Source organism: Leptidea sinapis, chromosome 30 (genome assembly GCF_905404315.1).
Source record: "Leptidea sinapis chromosome 30, ilLepSina1.1, whole genome shotgun sequence".
NCBI lineage: Eukaryota > Metazoa > Arthropoda > Insecta > Lepidoptera > Pieridae > Leptidea > Leptidea sinapis.
This window is the reverse complement of record NC_066294.1, coordinates 2643811-2669761: the sequence shown is the minus strand read 5'-3', so window position 1 is coordinate 2669761 and position 25951 is coordinate 2643811. Positions and strand designations below refer to the sequence as shown.

At 36.3% G+C, this 25951-nt stretch overlaps 1 protein-coding gene across 1 annotated transcript in view; it reads left to right on the top strand.

The window, feature by feature from the left end:
- The window catches only part of LOC126973883 (phosphatidylinositol 3,4,5-trisphosphate 3-phosphatase and dual-specificity protein phosphatase PTEN), a 79446-nt gene extending 55041 nt beyond the window's left edge, over positions 1–24405 (top strand). Inside the window, exons 4-9 of the mRNA XM_050821242.1 lie at positions 1234–1332; positions 4846–5027; positions 8002–8209; positions 10093–10190; positions 12178–12310; positions 19562–24405. Coding sequence (XP_050677199.1) covers positions 1234–1332; positions 4846–5027; positions 8002–8209; positions 10093–10190; positions 12178–12310; positions 19562–19581 — 740 coding nt within the window. The 3' untranslated portion in view covers positions 19582–24405. The remainder of the gene's footprint in view (positions 1–1233; positions 1333–4845; positions 5028–8001; positions 8210–10092; positions 10191–12177; positions 12311–19561) is intronic.
- The last annotated feature ends 1546 nt before the right edge of the window (positions 24406–25951 follow it).

The following is a 25951-nucleotide window of genomic DNA, read 5'->3' as shown; positions in this document are numbered from 1 at the left end:
ATTTAAAAAACATTAAAACGTTTTACTATTGCAATCAATTTCAAAGTAATACATATTAGAGACACCTACTTGGTTATAATTATATATTATAATATTATCAAGGCAAGATTAACTTATGTTTAAACTGTAAGTTTGTTTTTCAAAATATTTTCCCTCACTATTGCACATTCTTTGGAAGCATTATCAAATAATATATAAGAGTACAAGTACAGAGGCCTCACTCCGCAAAATCAATTAAAGAAATTGGGACTCTTGCGGCCATATAATAACGTGTAATTCAAATCGCACAGCGTACACTTTAATTTACCTAGAAGTTGCCTCTCTTTCTATCACGTGACTCTTACCTCTTCTGACGACATTAGGGTTGTCTTCTTTAGCTAAAACAATACGTATCTAGTATGAGGTCATCTTATAAAAATAGCTTAGTTTTTTCGATAATATAAATAGGTATGTAATCGTAATTTCAAATCAATATTATTTCGTTGTCAAACCGACAATAGTTGCAGATAGTAATGTAGTGAAGACCATAAAATAGTCAAACCTACTTAGTATAGGAAATAAATAGGAAGCTATCATGAATGGTAATTTCATTATAATTGTAATCACTTTAAATTAGATTGTTTCAGCGTCTTTAGGAATCCTTACTGGATAGCCTCTCTGTAGAGGCCGCCGCGCGTACTGACGATTTCGATACCTACACGGGGAATGAGACAGGCCTGCCGATAAATAAAACAGTTGTTCCAGTCTTCCTGGGCGAAGTCTTAAGTGGCTTTTTGGATTCTCGCATTATCTTCTTCAGAGCTACCTGTCTTGGTGCATGCGTCATGTTTTATATGATTCACACCTTCCATACTAATTCGTTATCTCAGCGGAATGTTACAACGCGTTGTGATGAAAGAGGACTTTGCTGCGAGCACGTTTTTCGCAAACTTTCAAAATTTACTTAAGCATAATTGCAATGTAATTGGCCGTGGGGTATCCGGCAGAGTAGGATAGACCTCCCTCACTCTTTCCGAGGCGTATAAGGCGACTGAGGTATTTCGACGTCCGTAATATCATCAAGCATTTGACGTCTCCAATCTTAGTGAAGGAAAACTTGAAATAAACCCGGTATTCTGTCCCGCTGTTTAGGGGCTGGCTATCAAACCCCAAAGACATCATACCCTACTGCTGGGTAATAGTTGACTTATATTTTTATCAGTATTATATATTATGTATTAACTAATATTTCAGGAACGATGGTCTGCTGTTACCTGCTGTACAGCGGCCAAAAGTCGACGGCCGACGAGGCGCTCAAGTTCTACGGAGCCAAGAGGGCCCACGACAATAAAGGTTTGCTTTGGGAAGCCCTGTAAATGTTAATTCTAATTTAAAATGTTTCACTTATAAATTTGCAGATAATGCCTTGGGACGATATGAGTTTGTTGCAAGTTTCAATAGAAATGCAATTATAAGATTCTGAAAATTCTTAAATAAATCTGTCTGGCGGAGCTGTTGTCATAATTCGCTACGTTTTTTTTAGCTTCAAGCCGTTACACAAATAAAATTAGAAAAACAAAATTTTATGAACGATGCGGGATTCGAACTCACGACCTCCGGCGTTCCGTGCCGGTGCTCTAACCAACTGAGCTAACCGTTTGAGTACCGCCTCGTTATAAAATTCTGTTTGCTTTGTTCAACTCTCAGGTTGTGGCTTCATCTACAGATCTACTTTACACGACGGAGGTCGTGGGTTCGAATCCCCGCATCGTTCATAAAATTTTGTTTTTCAAATTTTATTTGTGTATTAATCCTAGAAGTGGAGAGCGCTTTCACGGACCGTAGAAAAAGTCTCCGCGCGGCTGATTTTAATATATTTTTTGGCGTTGAATTAAAATTAAAAAATAATAGAGATTGAGTTCTGACAGTCGGACTTTATTTTCTGTAGTTCGGATATAGTTAACCTAACCAGGTGTCATCAACACATCATATAATAGAAATAACTACCACAAAAAAAAAAGAATAGATTGAATTAAATCCCTATGTTATTTATTCTTTAATCACAGATTAAAAGGAGTCCCACACATAAATTTTCTTAACTATCCAGAATTAAGAAATTAAACAATAGGATACAAGAGACAGAGTTATTAAATTGAATCATCAGTTTGTTAAATTATATTTTAAAGACTACTTAATTACTTTTTCAATTTAGTTACAATTAAGTTACAATCTTCAATGTGTAATCACAATTTTACTATGTATTTACTTACTTAAATTTGTTTTAAGGTATCAAAGTAAGTTACAAATTTAGATTTACAAAATAGGATAGTGTTAAATTTAGGGATAAGCCAACTGCAGTGTTTTTATGTACATATTTTTTAATGAAAATAAGGGACGAGACGAGCATGACGTTTAGCTGATGGAAATTGATACGCCATGCCCATTACAATGCATGCATGCAATTGATAAACCCAAAAATTCTGAGCGGCACTACTATTGCGCTCGTCACCTTGAGACATAAGATGTTAAGTCTCATTTGCCCATCACTAGCTACGGCGCCCTTCAGACGGAAACACAGTGATACTTACACATTGCTGCTTCACGGCAAAAATAGGCGCCGTTGTGGTACCCATGATCTAGCCGGCATCCTGTGCAAAGCCTCCCACTGGTGGAATCCTTTTAATAGTAGCCTGACTAGACTAGAGCGAATGTGGTGATCGGCTTAGGTACCTCTGATATACCATTGCGTTACTAGAATTAATTAAACTAATAAATGGGCGCCATCCCTGTGTGTCTGTCCACCCAAGGAGAACAAATAAACAAAATAATTTAAAGATACTGTGAGATGGGTAGGTGAAGATTGTGAGAAAGAATGCAAATAATATGGTTAATTTTCATAAGACTGGCTACTCCCTTATAATCGAAGCGTTGAGTGAAGTGTTATGGTTAGAGGAACTGCTTATGTTAATTATGTGGTAAGAAAAATTACATAGTCCTTGGCTAAATTATTAAACAGTATGTTCCTACAGTGTAAGAAATTTAATCCTAATTTCACAACAATTATTAAAATTAATGAAAAGAATAGAAACAATTATAAAAAAAAATATTGCAGTCCACTTGACAATTGAGTTTACTATTTAAGAAGTGATTGCAATGAACTTGATTTTTTTTTATTTGAATAACCTAATCAGCATAAGCATTATGATGTAGCAAACACCCCTAAATATTATCGGACTTACGTTAAAGATAAACGTAAGAAATAGATATCAATTTCAGATTATGAGGGTAGACAAAAAAAAGATGCAGTATTAAATGAATGACAAGAAATGACAATGAAAGTTATTTTGAATTTCGATATTGTGTAACTAGTAGTTGCCCGTTCCATTCGCAACTAAAGGTTTCATCTCAATTAAATGTTTAAGTAGGGATAATAGAGAGAGTTGTCATACTGAACATGCAGGGCAAGCCTGTCAGCCATTCAATTGGCATAGCGACATCCCATTCTGCACGGACGCACGCCATGGAAGGGAAGATATTAATAGACTTTGTTTTTCTGACTATTTAATAATTTGTCATACCAAAAAGTAACACAGTAGTTTCAGTGTTTTGTTAAGCATTGAAAAATTAAATATCATTGTAATTATGGGATATTTTATACGATATTAAAGTGTCGTGGCTGTTTAGCCATTAAATCCTTTTTGCAGTTATACTTTTTTAGGCGCGTTATGAAGCAATGATTAGAGTGAAATTTTAAGCATTGTAACACAAAAGTAACTGGTTGAAATTGGTTCCTAAAATTTTCTGACATTTGCGTCATTCGTTTTTTTTTTGTTTCTTTTTCCATTATTATTAGGACAGGCAAAGGGTTCGAGCCCATACAACCGTATTCATTATTTAATAATTAATTGTCAAAGCCATCTTTGCAAGATTTTTACAAAATTGTTCGTTCTTAAAACGTAAAATAGCACGAGGAAAAAATCATTTTAATGATTTTTGTTTCGTTAGGCCAAAGAAGTATAACTTCTTGCGTGCATACATATGTGACTACCTGTATAGCTGAGTGGTTAGCGATCCTACCTAGTAAGCTAGAGGTCCCGGGTTCGAATCCCGGTAGGTGCAAGCATTTAAATGAGGATGATTTGTAGGATTGTTTCCGAGTCATGGATGTTTATATGTATTTATGTATGTTTAGGTAAGTATATATTGTATTAAATATATCGTTGTCTTGCAACCCATAACACAGGCTATATGCCTAATTTGGCGTAAGATAATTGGACGTAGTTAAACAGAAAGGACTCAAACCACAAAAGGCACTTTTGTGTTATAGGCATTTGAAGTTTCAGCTGTCAATAATCTTCCATATAAATATCCAATAAAAAAAAACGTTTACATGTACATTTTAAAAATAGGGCTTTCACTAAATGACAGATTCTATCTTTTTTTTTATGAAAATAAGGGACGAGAAGAGCAGGACGTTCAGCTGATGGTAATTGATTCTTGGAAAACACAAAAATTCTGAGCGGCACTGCATTGCGCTCATCACCTTGAGACATAAGATGTTAATTCTCATTTGGCCAGAAATCTCACTTGCTACGGCGCCTTCAGACTGAAACACTGTAATGTTTACACATTACTGCTTCACGGCAGTGGTACCCATAATTTAGTCGGCTTTCTGTGCAAAGGAGCTTCCTGCCATGATGGCATACTTAACTCGATTTTGACCAAAGCGTGGTTTGAGTCCTTTCTCCTTAACTACTTCCAATTTGTGCAAATGTGTCAATATTATTATTATTAAAAGTATACACACACTTTTTTTAAATGATTGTATTGAGAGGTATTGTGAGTTGGGCGTGTCGCTGTCCGCAGGCGTGACGATACCGTCCCAGCGGCGCTACGTGGAGTACTTCGCGTGGCTGGTGCGCTCCAACGTGGAGTACCGCGCGCGCGCCGCTCACATCCGCGAGGTGCTGCTGACGCCGCCGCCGGCGCACAACGCGGCGCACTGCACCATCGAGGTCACCGTCACGCAGGCCGACCCGCCCTTCAAGGTGACCGCCCGAGCCCTCACGCACAGACTCATACATACAGTCACAGTCGCCAACTTGACCGCTAAATGGCGGCGTAAAGGACTACGCGCACTTATTCAGCTCCATTCGCGTTTCGCTCAACGATTTTGGTCACACTTATACAGGTCTGCTTCTATCAGCCGCGTACGGAACTTTAAATCACGTCTGCACTCTTTAATCTTTGCGTGCATAATGATTACGTCAAGGTACAATACAGGTCGCAACTTGTTGACAAGGAGTCCCCAACCATCCCTGTAAAGAGCTGTTCCGCCGCATTCGACGCACGAACAGCGCTGTACGCGGCGGAACAGCGCCGAACGCATTCGCACAATAAAAACACATTTATCCTCATTTTATGCTGTTTTGCCGCGAAAGCAGAATGGACACGGAAAGCTGAATCGACGCTTACCCGTCTCCATACAAAATTGTTGTTTTCTATGGACAAAAGCTGAAAAGAGCTGAATAAGTGCGCGTAGTCCCTAATTCCTACCCGCGCCGTCTGAGCTCGTACCGGTTCGTCCCATTGCGTATCGGTATACTTAGTTAGACATATCACAGGCATGTATTTAGTTTTATTTTTATTTTACTACTGAGTAATAGCTTTCTTTAACTGCCTACTACCAGTACTGTAAATGGCTGCTGCTGCCTCGCATATTTTGAGTGACTAGACGTCGAGACAAGTTCGGAGGCAAATGCCTGCTAAATAGTGCAATCGAATCTTTTCTCTTGTTAATATTACTATAGATCATCAACATCATCATCAGCCGGAATATGTTCACTGCTGGACAAAGGCCTCCCCCAAAGATTTCCACGTTGATCGGTCGTGCGCTGCCCTCATCCAACGTATTCCGGCGATCTTGACCAGATCTACGGTACCATCATGGGTGGGGGCTACCAACACTGCGTCTTCCAGTACGTGGTCGTCATTCGAGGACTTTACTGCCCCAACGGCCATCTGTCCCTCGAACTATATGCCCTCCCCACTGTTACTTCAGTTTAGCAATCATTTGGACTATGTCGGTAACTTTGGTTCTTCTACGGATCTGCTCATTTCTGATTCGATCTCGCAGGGAAACTCCGAAAAAAAAATAGTATAGATAACAAAAGACAACAGATAGGTACATTTCGGCAGAAGAATAGGCTTCCTGGTCGTAATCAATGTGGCACAGCACCGATAGGACAGAACCAGCTCCTGCGTCCCGTAGTCCCAGCGACGTGTATCTATGTCTCTCGTTTTCACAACATCACCAAGGCCTTCGACATTGTTCAGTACTTTGTGCAGAAGACAAGTTTCCGGTTGGGGGTCGAAAAGTGGGTCGCGTCCCGACAGAACATATATCGACCTTCCTGGATGTGAAGCTGTGGCTGAAGGGGGTCGTGTTCCGCAAGTATCGCGGACGTCGCCGACCGCCGGAAGTTACCGAACCTGCGCCGCGAAAATGTGACGTAGATTTTAAGTTAAACAAGTCAAAACAAAATAAGGGCCACCACGTTTTTACAGTATTCTCATGAATTCTTGAGGTTTAAAGGTTGATTAATGATTCGATTGGATAAATTAAGGTACTCTTGAAGCCTAGAAAGTACACTCTCCACCAGGTGTACCACTGTTTCTTGAGGAATTTGTTCCCAGCTGCATTTCAGAACGTTTACTAGCTGTCTTTCATTGTGCATGGGTTGGTTTGTGCGTCGAACACTGCTTTTCAGTAAATCCTACATGTCTTCAATGGTGTTGAGATACTGACTGTTTGCAGGCCAGGGCAACACCTGTACACCAGCCTCCTCTAGGGCTTCTCTGGTGGCCATAGCTGCATGAGCGCGAGCATTGTCGTGCGTCAGATGGTATCTTGCACCGATTCTCTGTGCATATGAGACCACATGGGGTCTAATGACCTCTTCAATGTAACGTTGAGCTGTTATTGTGCCACCGTTTAGAATTACCAGCTCGGTTCTTCCTGACATAGAGTTTCCTCCCCATACCATAACATTGGGGCCCCCAAATCTGTCACTTTCATGGATACAAGCATCCGAAAATCGCTCACCTTCACGCCTCCAGACCCTAATGCGACGGTCATCACTAAAAAGTTTAACTTTGCGCCCATCTATAAGCAATACTGTCCTCCAATCATTCATATCCCATGCAAGATGCTGTCTTGTGAACGATAATCGGTTTGCATGATGAGCACTTGTTAATGGTATCCGCACTACGCGTCTCCTTGAGACCTGCTAATCCTCGTGTAAAATATTTCTAATGGTTTGATCACTAACGCGTGTACCGTTCGTCTGCCGCAAACGGTTTTGTAAGGAGTGGGCTGTGCTGCAGCGTTTTCTGGGCGCAGCCAAGCGCACGTGGCAGTCCTTTTGTGCGGTAGTTGCTCAAACTTTGCCAAATCCTTGTCTCCTGGTTAGACTCCCAGTCTCTTGAAAACGATTCCAAGCATTCTGGATCGCTCGCTCGGAAAAACCCAGCTGCAACGCCACAGAACGCTGCGCATGGCCTTCTTGAGGCAATGTTACGGCCCTAGTTACGGTACGCAAGTCCATATGACGTTGAATTCTCGGCATAACTTTCTTAAAATGTTAATTCAGCTACTTGTTAAACAATACTTACTGTGTTATTGACAGAATCGTCAATTTGACTGAGTTGAAATCCGTCTTAAAATCGGGTAGAATCAAGTGTTTCCATTAAATTATCAAAAACTACCCACTTTAAACAATTATGCAGGTGGAATATTCAAAAAAATGTGTTTAAACAAATAAGGTAACACCACGATAAATAATCAGCTATTTAAGAATGCATAAAAAATAAATTATCGATAACGAGGTCAACAAAATCAAGTGGCCCTTATTTTGTTTTGACTAGTATATATATAATATGTAAGTATAATATAATGTGTTTATGTTATGGGCCTTGTAGCCAGAAATAAAAATGATCATGTTTCTATATGATGGTCGGCAGATATCGCTCGGCTGCACGGAATGCAAGCGGGGCGAGGCGGGTGCGGTGCGAGTGCGGCCGCTGTCGTGCACGCCGGTGTGCGGCGACGTGCGCCTCGACGTGTACGCCAAGATGATGATGCGCAAGGAGAAGCTGTTCCATCTCTGGTTCAACACGTACTTCGTGACCGCCTGCGTGGGCGCCGAGCGGATACCCTCCCCGCTCGACAGTGAGTGACACGGGGTTCATATGAGTGTGTTCATACTAATAGAACATTGAAACCTGTTCCCGTTGCTCTGGGGAGGAACTGTATCATGATGGTCTCTCATAGTGATGGTCTCATGATATCCTCTAGTGATTGGCATTGGGATTTCATCACCTTGAGACACAAGATGTTAACTGTCAATTGCCCAGTTTATTTTTCACTGGCTATATGGCACCTTTCAATGTGAATCATGAACAGTCTTATTCAGCTTAGCTGCAGATGCTACACTGTTTGGTGGTAGTAGACAAGTGTCTGAAGATATTTTACCCAGTTTAGATTTCTAAATTATGCTTGTGCTTATGTTATTGCTTGGTTAACAACAATCGACCCGTTATTTATTAATACGGTTTTATTTACAATTTATTGGTATGGACACGACCGTATCTTATAAGAGTTGGGACGTTATCGCGAACCCACTGCACTCACCCTGATGAATGACCTCCAATTGGTCCGAAACTAGTCGGGACCTATATCTACATCCTATCCATATCTGACGATACACGATCTAGTTAATTATGTTATAAAAAATTACCTATTCTTACCCATGTAAACGGCATCCTGTACAAAGAGGTTAAATATAATTACTTTAACCCAAAAGTAAATAGAATTGCTAAAATAACCAACATACATTTTGTAGGTATATAAAGCAGATTGTAGTCAGGGTAACGAAACTATTTAAGAAGAAAGCGATTCACTCGATTGTATAAAATGTGCAATCATTGATAGATTGACAGATGACGGCTATAATAATCTTGTAAAAAACGAAGATAGTCGAAATCCACTACGTTATAAGCAACTGTTCACTATCAATCTTAGCCGGATTATACTTCGTCGACAATCGCCATACTGTAATTACTAGTTTATGATTTAGTTAGCCATTGATATAGTGTTTGCTCTGCAAAAGAGAGCTATTCGTGCTATATATCAGCTTGGTTATAGACAGTCTCTCAAAGAAAAATTTAAGGAAATAAATATTATGACTGTTCATTGTCAGTACATTTATGAAAATTTAATATACGTTCACAAAAATCGTCATCTTTTTGCTCTTAATAGTGATTTTCATTATTATAACACTAGAAATAAGGGATTGCTTGTAACTCATTCTAGTAGGCTTCATAAGATACATTATAGTTTTAAGGATAAATGTATACACTCTATAATAAAGTCCTAGCCACTGTTCAGGCATTATCTATAAATAAATTTAAATATTTTATAAAAAAATGGTTCTGTCGTAAATCCTATTACTCCACCGCTGAATATCTAAATGATCGGACAGCCTGGGACTAGATTTCGATTATTTATTGCGATAGAAATGACTATAATATTGTATATTTTTATTGAAAAGAGCGCAAAAAAAGAATGCGGGAGAGTTTCTTGCGCCGCTTCTTCTCTCTCAGAGCGCTATTTGTTTCCGAAGCGATAGTAGTATCTAGTAGTATAAGAAATGACATCAAAAAGAATTCTAAAGGAATCAATTTTGAGATAATAAATGCCTTTTTATGTCAAATCACAGCACATTACCTATTATACTAAATTTCAATTTTTACCTAGGCAGTTCCGCCTCTTATTTATGTAGTATGACTTATAAAGTAGTATTTACATCCTCTTTGGTTATAGTCATAATCTAAATTCTTACCCCCTTATTCATAATAGTCTGCTAACTTAAAGCATTGCTACTAAAGCACTCTGTCTTCTTCTATTGACCTAAGTCAGAATGACGAAAAACACTCCTTAGCGGCTGTTTAAAGTTAGCGGACCATTATGAATAAGGGGGTTAATCTTCTTCTTAAGTATCATTTGTATTAGTAATACTTACATATACACAATATCTATTTGTCTGTGAACAGGTCCCAACCTGGAGACGTTCAAGTTGACGCTCAACAAGTGGGAGTTGGACGACGCGCACAAGGACAAACAGCACAAGCTGTATAGCGCCGACTTTAAAGTAAAACTTTATATCATATGACTTCCATATACATGTTACAATGACGTTAGATAACATAAAATAAACTTTATTTGCATTGAATAGGTTTCATTACAAGATGGTATAGTACAAATGTTTACAGTATGCTATTCAGCTCTATACAAAGCCTGCAAATGTCAGACATTTACAATCTTATATATAAAAATGAATTGCTGTTCGTTAGTCTCGCTAAAACTCGAGAACGGCTGGATCGATTTGGCTACTTTTGGTCTTGAATTATTTGTGGAAGTCCAGGGAAGGTTTAAAAGGTTTGAATAAACATGAAAATGCTCGGAATTAAATAAAAACAACAAATTTGTTTTTCCTTTGATGTGTCCATACATAATTTCTATGAGAGAATTTATTGACGCACGGTCTGACAGTTCTGCTGTGGAACAATTTCATTACGACAGCAGGGTGCATATTTTACGAAGTAATTCTTGATGTTATGATATATTATTGACAAATTCATAAAAAACATCGTTTTATTTATTATATGCAGAACAACGTCTGTCGGGTCAACTAGTTATTTATATAAATAAGAAATTTAAATATCCATGTGACAATTCAAGAATTCACTTACATTATAATATACTGATGTCAATAGAAAATTTTTAAGAGTTAATCTAAATTTATATTCGGGTAAATTTTGTACACATTCGGGTATTTTATTAAATAATTTAACACATATTCCGTATGCGTTACGTTGAAGCAATGAAGTATGTTGTGGTCTATTCAAAACCAGTGTATGACCATTTCTGGTGCAGCGTGTATGAACCTGTCTAACAGATTTAAACAAATTTTTATGTTTCACGTTCCACATTTGTTGTTTTGATTTATCAATTTATATTTATACAAAAATTTAAGGATGTCAAAGTAAAATTCAAATAAACTTTATTTAATTAGGCTTAAACTAAGCGCTTTACTTTTGTCACTACATATATTTCTTTTTAATTACTGAATTTACCATATGTTCGTAAATAAGAGACTCAACGGCTACTCTTTTCAATCAAATAGAGTATTATACAATGGCTGTAATATACTTACATAACAAATTAGTTTGTAAGGTTCTGCATCCAATACATGATAGACCAGGGTCGATAATTTATGAAACCAAAAAAAAAATAATAGTAGGATGAAACCCATTGGAAAAGGACGAGAATACAATAAAAATTAAAGGAAAAATAAAGTATGGGCGATTTGAGGTCGGTAAATTGAAAAGGATGTGTTAGGGTAAAAAACGGTTTATCTCGATTTCCGGCAAAACTACAAGTCCTATGGCAAAGTTGTAGGTACTAAAATTCGTAATATATTTCAAAGCTTGTGGAGAAACAGTAATGAGTTGTTGTTTTGTTATAACTGCCACCAATTTATAAAGGTGGCGAAGAATTGGCCAGAAATTCATAGTTGCTGTATACTTAATATGTATTTCTTACAGTTATAGGATGATTTTAGTCCTTATTGTATCCAAAGAGACATCTGTATAAATCTAATTGGTCAAACTTAGTTCGAAAAACTAAATTGTTTGAATGTTTAATTTAATTATGTATTATACTAGCCGTTCCTGTCCGAATTTCAAAATGTAATTAATTAATGAAGGAACGATAAGTAGCCATAAACCATCTAGGATAACGTTCGCATCGAATGGTGGTAGTTTCATGTCGATACGATCATTGGTTACGGCGTGAATGAGCCTCAAACAAAGACCATTTTCATTATATATATATATATATACTTATTTTTTTCATATGAAATACAGCAATTTTACAAAATAAATAGTCTGTATTAGTTTATTATAAATATTTGCTAATTTAGCTTATTACTTTAAAAGTATGAAAATGAGTTAAAAACAGGTATCAACCAAAACCAGAGACATACAAAAAATAATACAAAAGTAATTTAAAAGTCGGCAAAGACTTATTAATTGAGAGTATCAACCTGATACAGAATGTATGTGTATTGTTTCCAGGTCGAGATAATAATACAGAAGCAGCCCGAGACGTCCAAGTTCAGCAGCCACTGCGGCCGGGCTCCTCCCTCCCCGCCCTCCTCCACCGCCTCCTCCTGCAGCGAGCCCGACGGAGACGCGCACTGGGACTCCGGTGAGACGAACGACACTGGCCTTAACGATGGCGGCCCGTGTCAGCCCTACTCAATGCAAAAATACCCGCATTACACAACGTCAGAATTAGATTCTAAGATGAAACACGCGTCTAATATGTCAAACATCTCGCCAGAGAACTATATACAGTTCGATTCGCGCGCGCTCCGCGACGATTATAAATCGAAACAATCGAGAGAATTGTACGCGACGCACGCGGGCTGCGATTGCACTTCATGCAAATCCGAAAATAGAGTTTCGACTCGAGACTGCAAATACAAGTTGTGCGATAAATGTGAATGCGAGACGGTCAACTCCGAGCTGAGGTGCGACGCGTGCCTCGCAAAAACGATAGCCCTTAAGTCCGATCGCAGTAATATTAGCTCCAAATCGTGCGACTCTTGCGTGGGTAGGTCATGTAATTGTATGGGCTACAAAACGGAAAAAGACAAATCCGACTATGTATCTATGGATTATACTTACGCGTACAATGAGAATGACCCTTACCGCGATAAAGAACTCTACGAGACTCGTTTGGGAACGGACAGTCCGGTGAACTCGAGTGGAAACGATCAAAATGACGGTAAGATGAGTAAAGTTTCCTCGGATACGTCAATGAGTGAAGAGAAAAGAAGCAAACCCCGTTTGTCTCTCGGTGATATGAGAGCGTCGTGGCGCGAATTTAGCGGGAAATTTGGGGAGGGTAGGAAAAAGAAAAATAAACATGACTGTTGACAGTGTGCTTATAGTCAGTTGGTAGAGCTTGCGAGAATCTTACATCAGAGATGTGGCAGTTGGTTGTTCTTAATGTGGCATATTGCATCAAATGTTGTTAAAATTGACCACCATTTTATGTAGAACATAACAGCAAATGGGGATTGTTCGCCAAAATAAGTCCAGTTCTAACAGATTGTGGAATAACAATTACTTTGCATCATAATATTTTTATGACAAATGTCAATGTATGATAAACTTAATGCTTCCCTCAACGCTCGACTGGTTCGAGAGAAGTAAAAACATACACATATAGATATAATAAGTATAACAGATATACAGTAGAAACTCGATTAACCAGACTAATTGACGGTTGTCATGAGGCATATGGATAATCAAAAATCTGGATAATCTTGTGTTAGTTAAAAACAACACATACATATAGCGAAAATCAATGTTTATTAAGACATTTTCCAAACGAGAATCAATGATTATTAAAAAGTTATACATTTTCCAACATACAACATACACTTATTTATGTACGGATGTAATTTTTCATAAATTACATCCGTACATAGTGCTAAATTATTTACTGCAGGCTTAATTATGTAATAAAACATTGAGGTTATATATACTTACGTATAATTTGTTGTATTTCGTAATTTTCATTTGGTAATTATCAAATAAAATAAATAGGTTTAATTTGGTAACAATTAAATTGTAATTTCAGGTAAGCCACTTTTTATTCATTACTACTGTAACACGAATTAGTTTCAGCTGTAGTAAGCTGACAGTATCACTCTGCTTGTGTCTCAAACCACTTCAAAGCTGTTTCCAAAGCCTGAAATGCTGCATCATGAGATGGTTCTGCATCATTCTCATAGGATGGTGTAATGCCGCCCAGTTCAGACATGTTAATGCTTGCAAATATCCGTATAGCTGAGGGCCGGATAAACGAGTTTCTACTGTACATATACATGTTCACACCTAAGTGTAGCTATGTTAGAAGCGACGCCATGTTTTCTGGTGTCTCATGTCGGATTTAGTTTATGTTGTAAATATATAAGTAAGTTATGTTTTACTTAGTATGTATTGATTTAACTCTTCAATGTATGTTGTATATCATACTAAAGTAAATCTTTTGCAAGGGGGGAGGGATGCCACTCCATTTGGTAAATACTTTATCTGTTTGCTTTTTACTATTTATTTTGATTTAATCTTTTTTTCTATGCAATGTTGGACTTATATTATATATACATTTAAACTATGAAGCAACAAAATACTGTCTTAATAGTTATGTAAAGAATTAAAATGAAAAGCCATTGTTAAGTTAAATTAATACATTTGATTTAATTATTATGTTATGTAATAGTAAATAATATATTCATCTTGTTTGTAAGTTGGGTACGGAGCATTAATTAATTATTAATATGTTATAATGTCAACGATCTCTTCAACCGATAACGAATTTTTTTTATAAGTATGTTTTATTTTATTAAATTTCAAGCCTCAGTGAGGTTATATTCTGTGAATTATTCTTATATTGTTGTCAATTACTTTGATATTTAATTACTTATTTTTCTCTTTTATTGACATGATTCAAAACACCATGACCTTTATGGTTTTATCATAATTTTTTTCTTGAACGTATTTTTGTTTTTCATTGGTATTTTCTTGGTATGTTTTGATTATTAAACAAAATGGCTCCCAATTCTGCAATCAAATTGGTCAGTTAGTTAGTTTTATTTATTTAGGGCATTGGTAACAAGACCGTCAGCTCATACCAAAATACAATAAACGAATAATATTTAAATAGTTAGGTTTTTCGTCTTGGTCAGTTACACTGTGAAGTGTCATTGTGACAGAAATAAAAAACATAGACACTTTTTTTATTTTATATTGGAAAAGCAGGTAAGCTGGCGAATTTTTTTAATTTATACCGTGACTATGGATCTTCAATGTGAAAAAAATATATTATCTGATGTGTTGTTATGACTTCAAAAACTCTTTTTTTTTTAATTTATTGATGTAGGCGTTACTTTGCGGCAATCCATAATTATACAAATGATTTGAGTCTTCTTTAGTGGTAATTCCGCCAATATTTGTCTTTAAACAATTCGACTCTGGCACGAGACTACAAGTCAGTCTCGTGCCAGATTTTGGCGAAACAACACGTCCTGAGGATGCCTCGGGTAGAGGCGAAACACGTGTCGAATTGTTTAAAGGCAAATATTGGCGGAATTAATACTAAAGAAAACTCAAATCATTTGTCTTTTTTTTGTTGTAGCAGGTTCAAATTTCTGAGGACCTTAAAATCCGTTTTCAGAGTTGAAAGCTTACATTGGAACTTGTCAGAAGCAAGCACTATGAGTTTGTTTTGTTGTCTGTATGAGTAGAGGTGTTTGCAACGGATATATATTTACGGTAATAATGTAATACTACGGGTTTTGATAATAGTTGTTACCGCGAAGTGCTTTGTTAGATATTATACTATTAAATAATGATTTATTGATTGATTGATTTCTCTGGTATTGCAAGAGAATGTCATGAAATGTAAGAAAAAATCATTACTTTCTGCAGGCTTATAAATGATTTAATTTAAAAATATGTTACTCATATTTTCCAAACAAAATAATTTTTTTATTACTTTATTATATTCATTACTGGACATTTACCAGTGGGATGCTCCTTTGCACAGGATGCCGGATAGATTAAATTTTCTTTTACATAGTTCTTATACAGTCATTTTAGAGGTTTCGGCAGGTTACTAAAATTGTATACCTCATAGTGAAATTGATTCAAATTATTATTTGTTTGAGCTACTGCTCAAACATAATAAATAGGCTAGGTATAATTATAAAAAATATTAGGTTATTTTATCAAATATAACAAACACCTCTACGTATTAATAGACCACCACATCAAAACACCAAGTATTCGCCATAAACCTAATTTAAATAAATTAATTATTCGATACCTACCTAATTTATTTTTATTTATTTTTTTGCATATACAGAAAACGTAATAGCGATATTATCAATAATATACGAGTTGATACTATTTGATCAATTCATTAAGCGTATAGTAACTCTCTTAATACACAGTGTTCCACACTTTAGGCATTTAGTCATAAGCCTTAGTTGGGTTCCGTTTTGTATGGAGAAGACCATGTGGATCATCCACATGACGTTAAACGGCAACATCAACATTGCCAATATGACCTGACTCGAAACGCATTATAAAATTAACTTATCAAGTAAAAATTATCAAGTAGCGTAACGTGACACGATCCCGATCGCGTCATCATGCGCCTGTCACCTTGTAACTTAAGATGGAATGTCCGTACACCATTTAAACCGGTCTACATATATAAAATTGCACTGCTGTTTTGCTGCAGAAAAAGAACGCTGTAAGTAGTGGCCCGAAACGAACAAACTGCTGTACTGCTGCTAATAATAATATTTGCACCAGTAATAGTGTTGTGTGAATGTAGGAGCGGGTTGCGAACGCGTGGGTCGCTACCGGCCGCTGTCCCCACTCTGCGCGGACAACAACACGTAAATATACACCCACACAACACGTTGATTTACACCTACACAACACGCTGATATACACCCATACAACACGTACATATACACCCACACAGCACACTGATATACGCCCATACAACACGTTCATATACACCCATACAACACGCTGATATACACCCATACAACACGTACATATACACCCACACAGCACACTGATATACACCCATACAACACGTTCATATACACCCATACAACACGCTGATATACACCCATACAACACGCTGATATACACCCATACAACACGTTGATTTACACCTATACACCCTGCTGTGGGTTGTTGTTATATACACCCACAGCACACGTTGATAAACACCAAAACAAACACTGTCAATACACTCGCATGCTAAATGCAACGAGAGATATTATAGTACTTCCCTTCTGACTTTTATATTCAAGTGCTTACTACTAAATATGTTATATAATAATATGGCCATTTAGTCTGTAAAGTCTGGATTCTATTTGGTCGAGGCAAGACAAGTTGCATTTAACATGCCGATAGTTTGAATGGCACACACATTACAAGCTCTGCCTGCAATCTGGTATCTGTGACGCTGTGTATGTTATAATTAATTTCCTTAGAACGCACATCAGTCATTTACACTTAAATAGAAATAGAATAGCAATCACGCGCACGTAATGATTTTTTTTTGATTTGCAATTTTATAATTGCTATTTATAGGTAGATCAAAAGATTTCGATCCTCGATACATCGCGTGTCCTTTGTACCTACTTCCCTGTGTATCAGTTATAAATTCGCTCTCAAATCAAATCAATCATGTAGTTTGAAAATAGATACGGTTATGAATGTTACAAAATGAACCACCCCCTCGTAGAATTTGAGCTAAAATGATAGAAATTAGGCGTCGCTTATAGATAAGCTATAGCTATGAGATACAATAATTTTGGTTTGTTTTGCCTTTTCATAGTGTTTCTTACCTTTGCTTTTTGTATCATGAGCTTTTCTTACATTATACTGAATTTATCACATCCATGTTCTATATGTTAACAATGTTAGACAAAATAAAAAAATGTGTGTGTACTTATGTATGCACGCAAGAAGTTATACTTTTTTGGCCTAACGAAGCAAAAATCATTAAAATGATTTGATCCTCGTGCTATTCTACGTTTTTAGAAAGAACAATTTTGTAAAAATCTTGCAAAGATGGCTTTGACAATTAATTATTAAAAAATGACTACGGCTGTATGGGCTTGAACCCTCTGCCTGTCCTAATAATGGACGAAGAAACCATAAAAAAAAACTAATGACGCAAACGTCAGAAAATTTTGAAGAACCAACTTCACCCTGTTACTTTTGTTTTACAATGATGCGCGTGCATCTTAAAACTCTTCACTCTCGTAATTTTTTTCATATCGCGACTAAAGGAGTATAACTTCAACAATAATATTTAATTATTTCAGCTTTTCTCCAGGATTCAATTCTTCAATTGATTTCATTTGCATGTTAATTGTTTATTTCTTATTTGAACTAATATCCGAGATGTATGGCCAAAATACCATCATAGATTCACTGGACTAAGTGTAGACATGATTAGTCTATTTTAAGAAGTGATTATATACATTATAATATTTGTAACATTTTAGATATGGCCTACAGTTCGTGTATTAGTTATCGTGCAAATATCCTCTACATATACTGAGATCATTTATACGTTTATATGGACTATGACAGCTGTGAAAACATCGAAAACAATAGACTTTAGAACTAGCCTCTATTTCGAGCAATTTACGCTCACTAACGGCCGTTTCCAATATTCAGTCTATCTCTTACTTGAGATTAAAATCGTAACTATAGTCTTATTTTCTGTACCAATAAACTTATCGACGGAAACTCACCTTATCCGTACTCGCTGTCTGTCAATGAGATGTCGTATAGCTTACTAGCGATAGATGTTTGTATGGAAATTGCAATTCACGCGTCCCAATATAGGGCGATAAGAATGACTTATCGGGTATATTGGGACAGCTTCAGATTATTGACAGCTAATTACTGACAGTAGAAGGTAGTAATTTATCTCTATCTATAGATAGTACATTGGGAACGGCCGTAACACAAAGTGTCATACAAATCGCGAGTGTAAGACGAAGCTTGTCACGCACACTAAACTAATATTCCTGGCCTGTTTTTATCGATTATCTAAATGCAAGAGACTATCTAGACGTATAAATTATCTAAGTACATATATTATCACAGTGTAAAGCACGTGATCAACTTAAAGTGTCTGTCCACCCGAATCTAATTTACAAAGTTTTTATAAAAATATATTTAATATTTTGTTATAATCACTAAACATAGATGACATGCTTTTCACCCGCCGCACTTTCTAGTATCTTTGGTTTATTTTTTTCTTATAGATTAAAACAAGTATAATCACTTGTACATTTTAATTGTATATATATATATATATAACTGTGCTTTGTCTGTGTGGATGTGTTATGTGTTTGTCTTTTAACTGTATATTGGCGATGACAGATGACCTGATAACTGATTTGATCTTAATAAACTTCCCAAGTGTTTATCTTAGCAGTTATAAATATCTTGTAACTCTGTAATATACCACTTGTTGATTTACTATTTTGAATTACTTTTAGTTAGATATTATATAAACAATTAATTCAACACAGTAATATCATATGAATTTAAGTTAATTGTTATCGGCATCGTCAGTATGCAATTAATTCATCAACTCATCCCTAATAACAATTCATTCGCTGTAAAAATGGCTTTGCACAACTGAACGCGTCACACATGCCACATCTAAATCGTACATTTTCAACACCTCACATTTGGAGCTCGGCGTTTAAAATGTACGTGAGTTTTGTTTCGCTTCTCGGTAACAATAATTAAAGATGGCGACAGCAGTAGATGTAGTTGAATCAGTCTGTGGCAATTGTGATGGCAGTGTTGCTTACATGGGTTTCTTTTTCAGGTGAATCCACGTACTTGTGAGGGTGGCACGCGGGCTCAGTGAATCTTAACACCTCCCCCCACCCCCTACTAAAAACGAAAACGAACTGTAACACGCCGCAGTAAAGACCATTATCCTAGTGATATCGATACTATTAGTGTTCTATGTGTGTCTAATGTGTAGATATGTGAAATTATGTTGGGTTGTGTCACATCCCCTTGATTCAGCGGTCCATTTAACTCAGTGTTATGTGGCTAACCTTGTTCGCTTCAAAATGGACCTAAACGTCCAGACTTTAGGGTCGATTTATGTTTCTCAGAGTTTTATAATAAGTGCATGCTTGGTGTTACAGACTGAAACTGTTAGTCTTCATTGTGATTTTTTTATTAGAGACGTACGAATAGATGCATTTGAATCATTTTGACAAAATTTTGGAACGATGTAATATTATGTAATTGTTGCGGTATTGCGTTTATGAAGTTCTGATGATTTAGGAAAGGATTTATTATTTCTTTACGGATTTGTGTTTGGCGAATGTGTGAAAACATTAATTATATTGTTATTTGTTACGTTTCGAGTAATATTAATTTTGTCGGATAGAGTAAATTAAATTTAATAACATATTGCCATTTAAATGGATCGAAATTAACTATCAACTTGACTGTTGGTCATTTCGCTACCGGAATGCACTTTAATAGCACGATTATTTAAGTACAAAATTATTTTACTATAAATAATAATTATTACTAATTAGTGAAAGGTAAGTTGTTAGTTTGATTTAACTGATATAACAAAAGATAAATTAGTTGTTTCCTCGGTAATTTTTAGACGAGCGTTTTTTATATTTTATTGATAATTTTTTATAAAAATATTATGCCGTGAAGTGAGGCAGAACCACCCACCAAACGACTTGTACTGTTTAATAACCTAGTAGTTACTGTAATTGTAATTTTGTATGTCTTTGCTTTGTTTTTCTTTATTAACTAAACGTACACATATAAGTAATAAGTTGAGATGGGTTATGGGAAATGGAAATTATCATAGGTGGGACATATTATTTGGAATTTCTCATTTTTTCTTAAACATTGCTAAAAACAGCATTTTTTAAACTCAAATTCATGTCTATAACAAAGTAGTGGAAGTGGTTTTATATTGCACACTTTTACTTTAAATCTTCTACTGAAGAAATCCCCGGAATGTATAAGCCCTGGTTGAATAGGTTCTTGTCATCGTCTTACATTGATAATATATTATTATGTGGGTTACTAGTGCACCCATCAAACATCTGTACTCTTCAGTCAATTACTTATTTATTACTAAACACCGAAAAATATCGCAAAAGTAATTTAAAATGATGACAATATAATCAATTAAATACGAGACCGCCCACTGTATTATTTTGTGCGCGACAAGTATTTAAGTATCTATACAGAATAAAACATCATAAAATCTATGGTATATTCGAAGGAAAATAAATTATTTATATTTGTCTAATCAGTACAAACGAAATGTCCCGCCGTTGAATATTTTTAACTGTACATAATGTTCAAAAGGTTGAACTGTCCAATAATAATGGTAGAATGTGAACAACAGAGGTGGCAACACTCGGCGGATGTCACTGTCACTCCTCGGTGACGTGTTGTAGGGTAAGTTAGAAGCTAAGGTAGGGTAAGAACGTCATGGTATCACTTGAGCTAATGCAGTGTTGTTTTAACGGGAATATGAGGTCAAATGTCTTTTGAAATTATTTATATCGGCATCTCAAATAGTTGCACTGCAACCCCAACATTATTGGCGCACGTTTTTAGTCGCAATTTATGATATTGCAGTCTTGTGTAAACTTTAACGTGCCATAGACTAGTTTATTTGCTTTTGAGCATCACAGTGACAGAGCGGATGAAAATGTGTTTTCTTATTAATTATTAAATGCATATTCGATTAATTGAGTAAAATGTTGCTACACTAAAAATGGCGCAGAAGGTAAAAAACATTCTTACAAGTCAAAGAATAGATGAAAATTAATATGTTTTTTGGTCAATTATACTTATATTTTTCCGTTATGATAATAATCACAGAATGTAGTCTCTTTCTTGAAACCTTTTTGATTGCTCACAACTCGCTCTTAGATCAGTATGCTCGGTCACCATGAATTTTCATTGAAAAGTTCCGAATAATTGTACATTAAAGATGTAATAACCATAGAAACCACTATTATCTACATTTCAGTGTCCTTTTTTATGTAGCGCACGAGGGCACCTGTATATAAAAAATGTGTGTGTGTACTTATGTATGCATGCAAGAAGTTATACTTCTTTGGCCTAAGAAAGCAAAAATCATTAAAATTCCTCGTGCAATTCTACGTTTCTAGAAAGAAAAATTTTGTAAAAATATTGCAAAGATGGCTTTGACAGTTAATTATTAAATAATGAAGGTTGTAGGCTTGAACCCTTTGCCTATCCTAATAATGGACGAAGAAACCAAAAACAACGAATGACGCAAACGTCAGAAAATTTTAGGAACCAACTTCGCCCTGTTACTTTTGTATTACAGTGATGCGCGCGCATCTTACAATTTCACTCTCATAATTTTTTCATAACGCGCCTAAATAAGTATAACTTCAAAATATGTCAAACATTTAATTGTTTTGGATGGTAAATAAAATATGGTGTGCTTTCAGGAAGACTCTGATCTAGACTGATAGCCCCTCTGCAGTTTCAATTATATTGGTCTTCTTGCACTATACTGTGCTTAATAGAAGATATTCATAGTCAAAATTGACTGATTTATCTGTTTGGCATATTGTATATAGTAATATGCATCACAAGAAAACATCATGTATTTTCATCTGTATCTGTCATTGCGAATCGAATAAAGAGATAAACTATTAACGTTAATCGAGATAAATGCCGATTGGATAATTTCGTGGCAGATCAAATTTCGTAGAAACTGGCCGCATCAGACCCTCCACTCCAGAGTTCATACCAAAATTCGTTATCGGTTTCTCGCTCTACCCCTTATTCCCTTTCATCAAAGGTTTAGCTTTAAATATTGTTGTTTGCCTTGTATAAAAATGTGATCTTATGACGATATAATAGAAGGATGATGTTACAGGAGTTGCGATCGAACGCGCTCGAGTTTAAGCGCTTACATTATTTTGATTGCACGTAACACAGTTTTGTTATTTGTAAATAAGGTAAGCCTCGTCCTACGGCGATATCTATATTGAATTTCTGTTGATATTTCTAAAGTACGAACGCAAAACGTGTGCGTGCTACATTCACATTACAAAGCGTCAACTAATTAGTTATCTTAGGTTAAGGATTGGTCTCCGCTACGCTCCAACTAGATACCGCACTACCTCAGAACAATAGCTTTTTTTATTACGGCAACTTTATATTGTAGTGTGTATTGGCTATTTGTAAAGATGCTTGTGTTCGTGGCATCTTGTCACCCAATGGAATCTTTGATATTTTTTTACTTATAGACGCTTCGTGTTATTTTACATTGATATTAATGAAATACAAAATACTGATGATATGTGATCCCAGTGTCTTTCTTATATCTTGAGGTATTGCTTTTACAAAGTTTTACTTGTGTGTTACCATGTGGCACATATAAGTATTAGTTGCCGCACTTTGCTACTACGCCTGCGCTATCTAGTTGGAGCGCAGCGGAGAGTAATTATTAATCTAAGTAGTTAATTATATTTCCAATAAAATATAAATAAAAGTTCGCGATCGAGATGGCGCAGGGTTGCCAAGGCTGTTTATATTACTTCACATATATTTATATGGGCCGAGCTGCGAGCGTGTTGCGATCGCGACGCAGAATGAACGAATATGCCTTGTGTAATGATAACAAATTGAATGATGTAATAGAGTTAGTGCAGTCAACGGCGGTACAACAGCGACGTGTCAATTGCAGGTGCTTGGCGCAGCTGTCAATGTCAAAATGACAAGCGCTGTCAGCCTGCGAGCTCTTTAATTAAGTTTACTTTTCCGTTGCAGAATAATTAACATATAAAGTTTACGAGACCATACCCAGAGTTATCCGACACTATTGTGTATTGAAATTATTACAGAGTAGAAGTAAATACCTTTCTACTAAAAAAAATTTAATAATTAAGTAGTCTGTTTGCTTTATTTGCCTGTTTGGTCGTTAGGCGAGATTATCGAAAATTGTGTTGTTTTGACGACTACCAGAAGATAAAATACAGTATAAAGCACCGACCACTTCTATTTACCACTGGACTGGTGGCTGTCAAAGTGCTTTTGTGCCTGTTTGATATTCGCCATTATGGCGCTGTTGGCCATGTAGCGAGAGTACTAAAACTAGTGATCACAACCTCCGTTTAACAAACATCGATAGGAAAACTGTTTCCAAAAAAAAAATGTGTACGTTATTACGTTGATTCCTGAAGTTGATTCACGAAAACCTAACGAAATTAATTCAAAATGCAATAATACTTCAGAGTACTATATGCTTCTCTTGCAGCCATTTGTATTATTCGTCAAAATTAGATCTCTGGACGCTCGCGAGCGGCGCTTCAAATAGGCACAAAAATTTGCTGTCAAACATATGGAACAGCCTGTCCAGTGGTATAAAGTTATAAACGTTTACTGGTCACTGATAGGCCCTGCGCCGGTAACGCCCGGGTCATGATTTTTTTTTATTGATTCGTCAGAAATTCTTAGTTCCACAATAATTATTAAAAGAATAAAAATGTAAATTTTTCTTATCTTAGTAAGTAAAAGATCTCATATGTCATATTTTTTGTTTTGTCTTTTTTATATTTTGATGAACTACAGAATAGTCGAGTTGATTTAAAGACAACCTATGTAAAATAAAATATATTGATGTATATACTAATGGGTTTTATTTGTTTCTAATTATTTGGTCCAATTTCGTCAAACATATTGCCGTAAATCTCGGCAGAAGAGAGAAAACTTAGTGGAAATAGATAATTTATCCGTCTATACTACGTACTGTTAGCCTCTATTTTCAGCAACACACGCTAACGAAAATATAGTGACTACCTAACGTATCGCGAGTGTAAGACGTAGCTGTCATGCACACTTAAGTAATAAACCTTGCTTGTTGTCATGCGTCGCCTTACAGCAAGATACTATATAGACGTATAAATTAAGAATTAAATGAACGCCACTGACCAAGTGACCCCATGTTCCTCCGCTGTTAGCTGAAAGAAAAATGTCGATATATATACTTCTGGACAAATTTAGGAAAACTTAAGAAAAAGGTTTGATTTATTTTTATAGTTATTGTGCGTACTAGCCACAAAAAATCACAATTAACAAGTCGGTGCAACCCATGCATTTTAAATGGTGACAGAGATCTCGCCACAAAACCAGCTACATATATTAGCTACAGCTATATATATTTACAGGTTTGGTGAATCATCTAGTAAATGAGACATGCCTACATCTTATAAGGTATCTATAATATAACCGTCACTCTCATTAGCATCATCAGTCGGTGAGAATGGAACACTTGTATTAATATTATGCAGTGAAGAACACATCCAAATATTAACGTTTCTAGTGTTTCTAGCACATAGTTTCCTGATTTCAACGATTTTAGTTCCATGTGGCACAACAATTACCGAAAGATGCCTTTAGCTCAAAAAATAATTTTGCGCGGCGGCCATCTCGGATTTCAAAAATTATCCCAAATTCGTTCTCTGCACCCTCGAGAACCTCGGATACGATATCCATAATTTTGCGCGGCGGCCATCTTGCATTTAAAAAATGATCCCAAATTCGTTCTCTGCACCCTCGAGAACCTCGGATAGGATATCCATATTGTTGAAATCATAATTCTTCTAGTTCGAGTTCTATTCATAGATGAATCCAGATGATAGAAGGAAGTATGAAGACGCTCGGGAAAGACGTACGCACAGTGCAACATCATTGAAATAATTAAATCATTGGTATTATATGGTGGATTGGTGGTGGGTCAGTTATGGTATGGGAGGACGTATGCAACGATTCGAACCAGATGAATGGAGCATTAATTGTACATGAGGAATCAGGGAGTTCCTTGAGCGTTCTGCAATTAGAGAGCCATTTTCGAGACCAAAAACGTACTTGAGTACCTCCAACGTGATGTACGTCTGAGTACTTTACGTCGACCTCACCAAATAAAGAGATGCTGGCTTCATCATAAAATAATACCTTTCCATTCTAGGTACTTTAATTTGTCTACGTCGCACGATTTCGGGAAAATCTTAACCTTGCAATACGCACCGCTCGGAGTCATTTAGGATCCCTAGCCAGTTCTCGACTGTGTATATGGGCTTCTAGAAGTCTTCTTCTGACAGTCCATACGCTAACACTAACTTTTCTAACATTTTTAAGTAGTTACATCGTTTTCTTCCTGATCCCGGTCATCTAT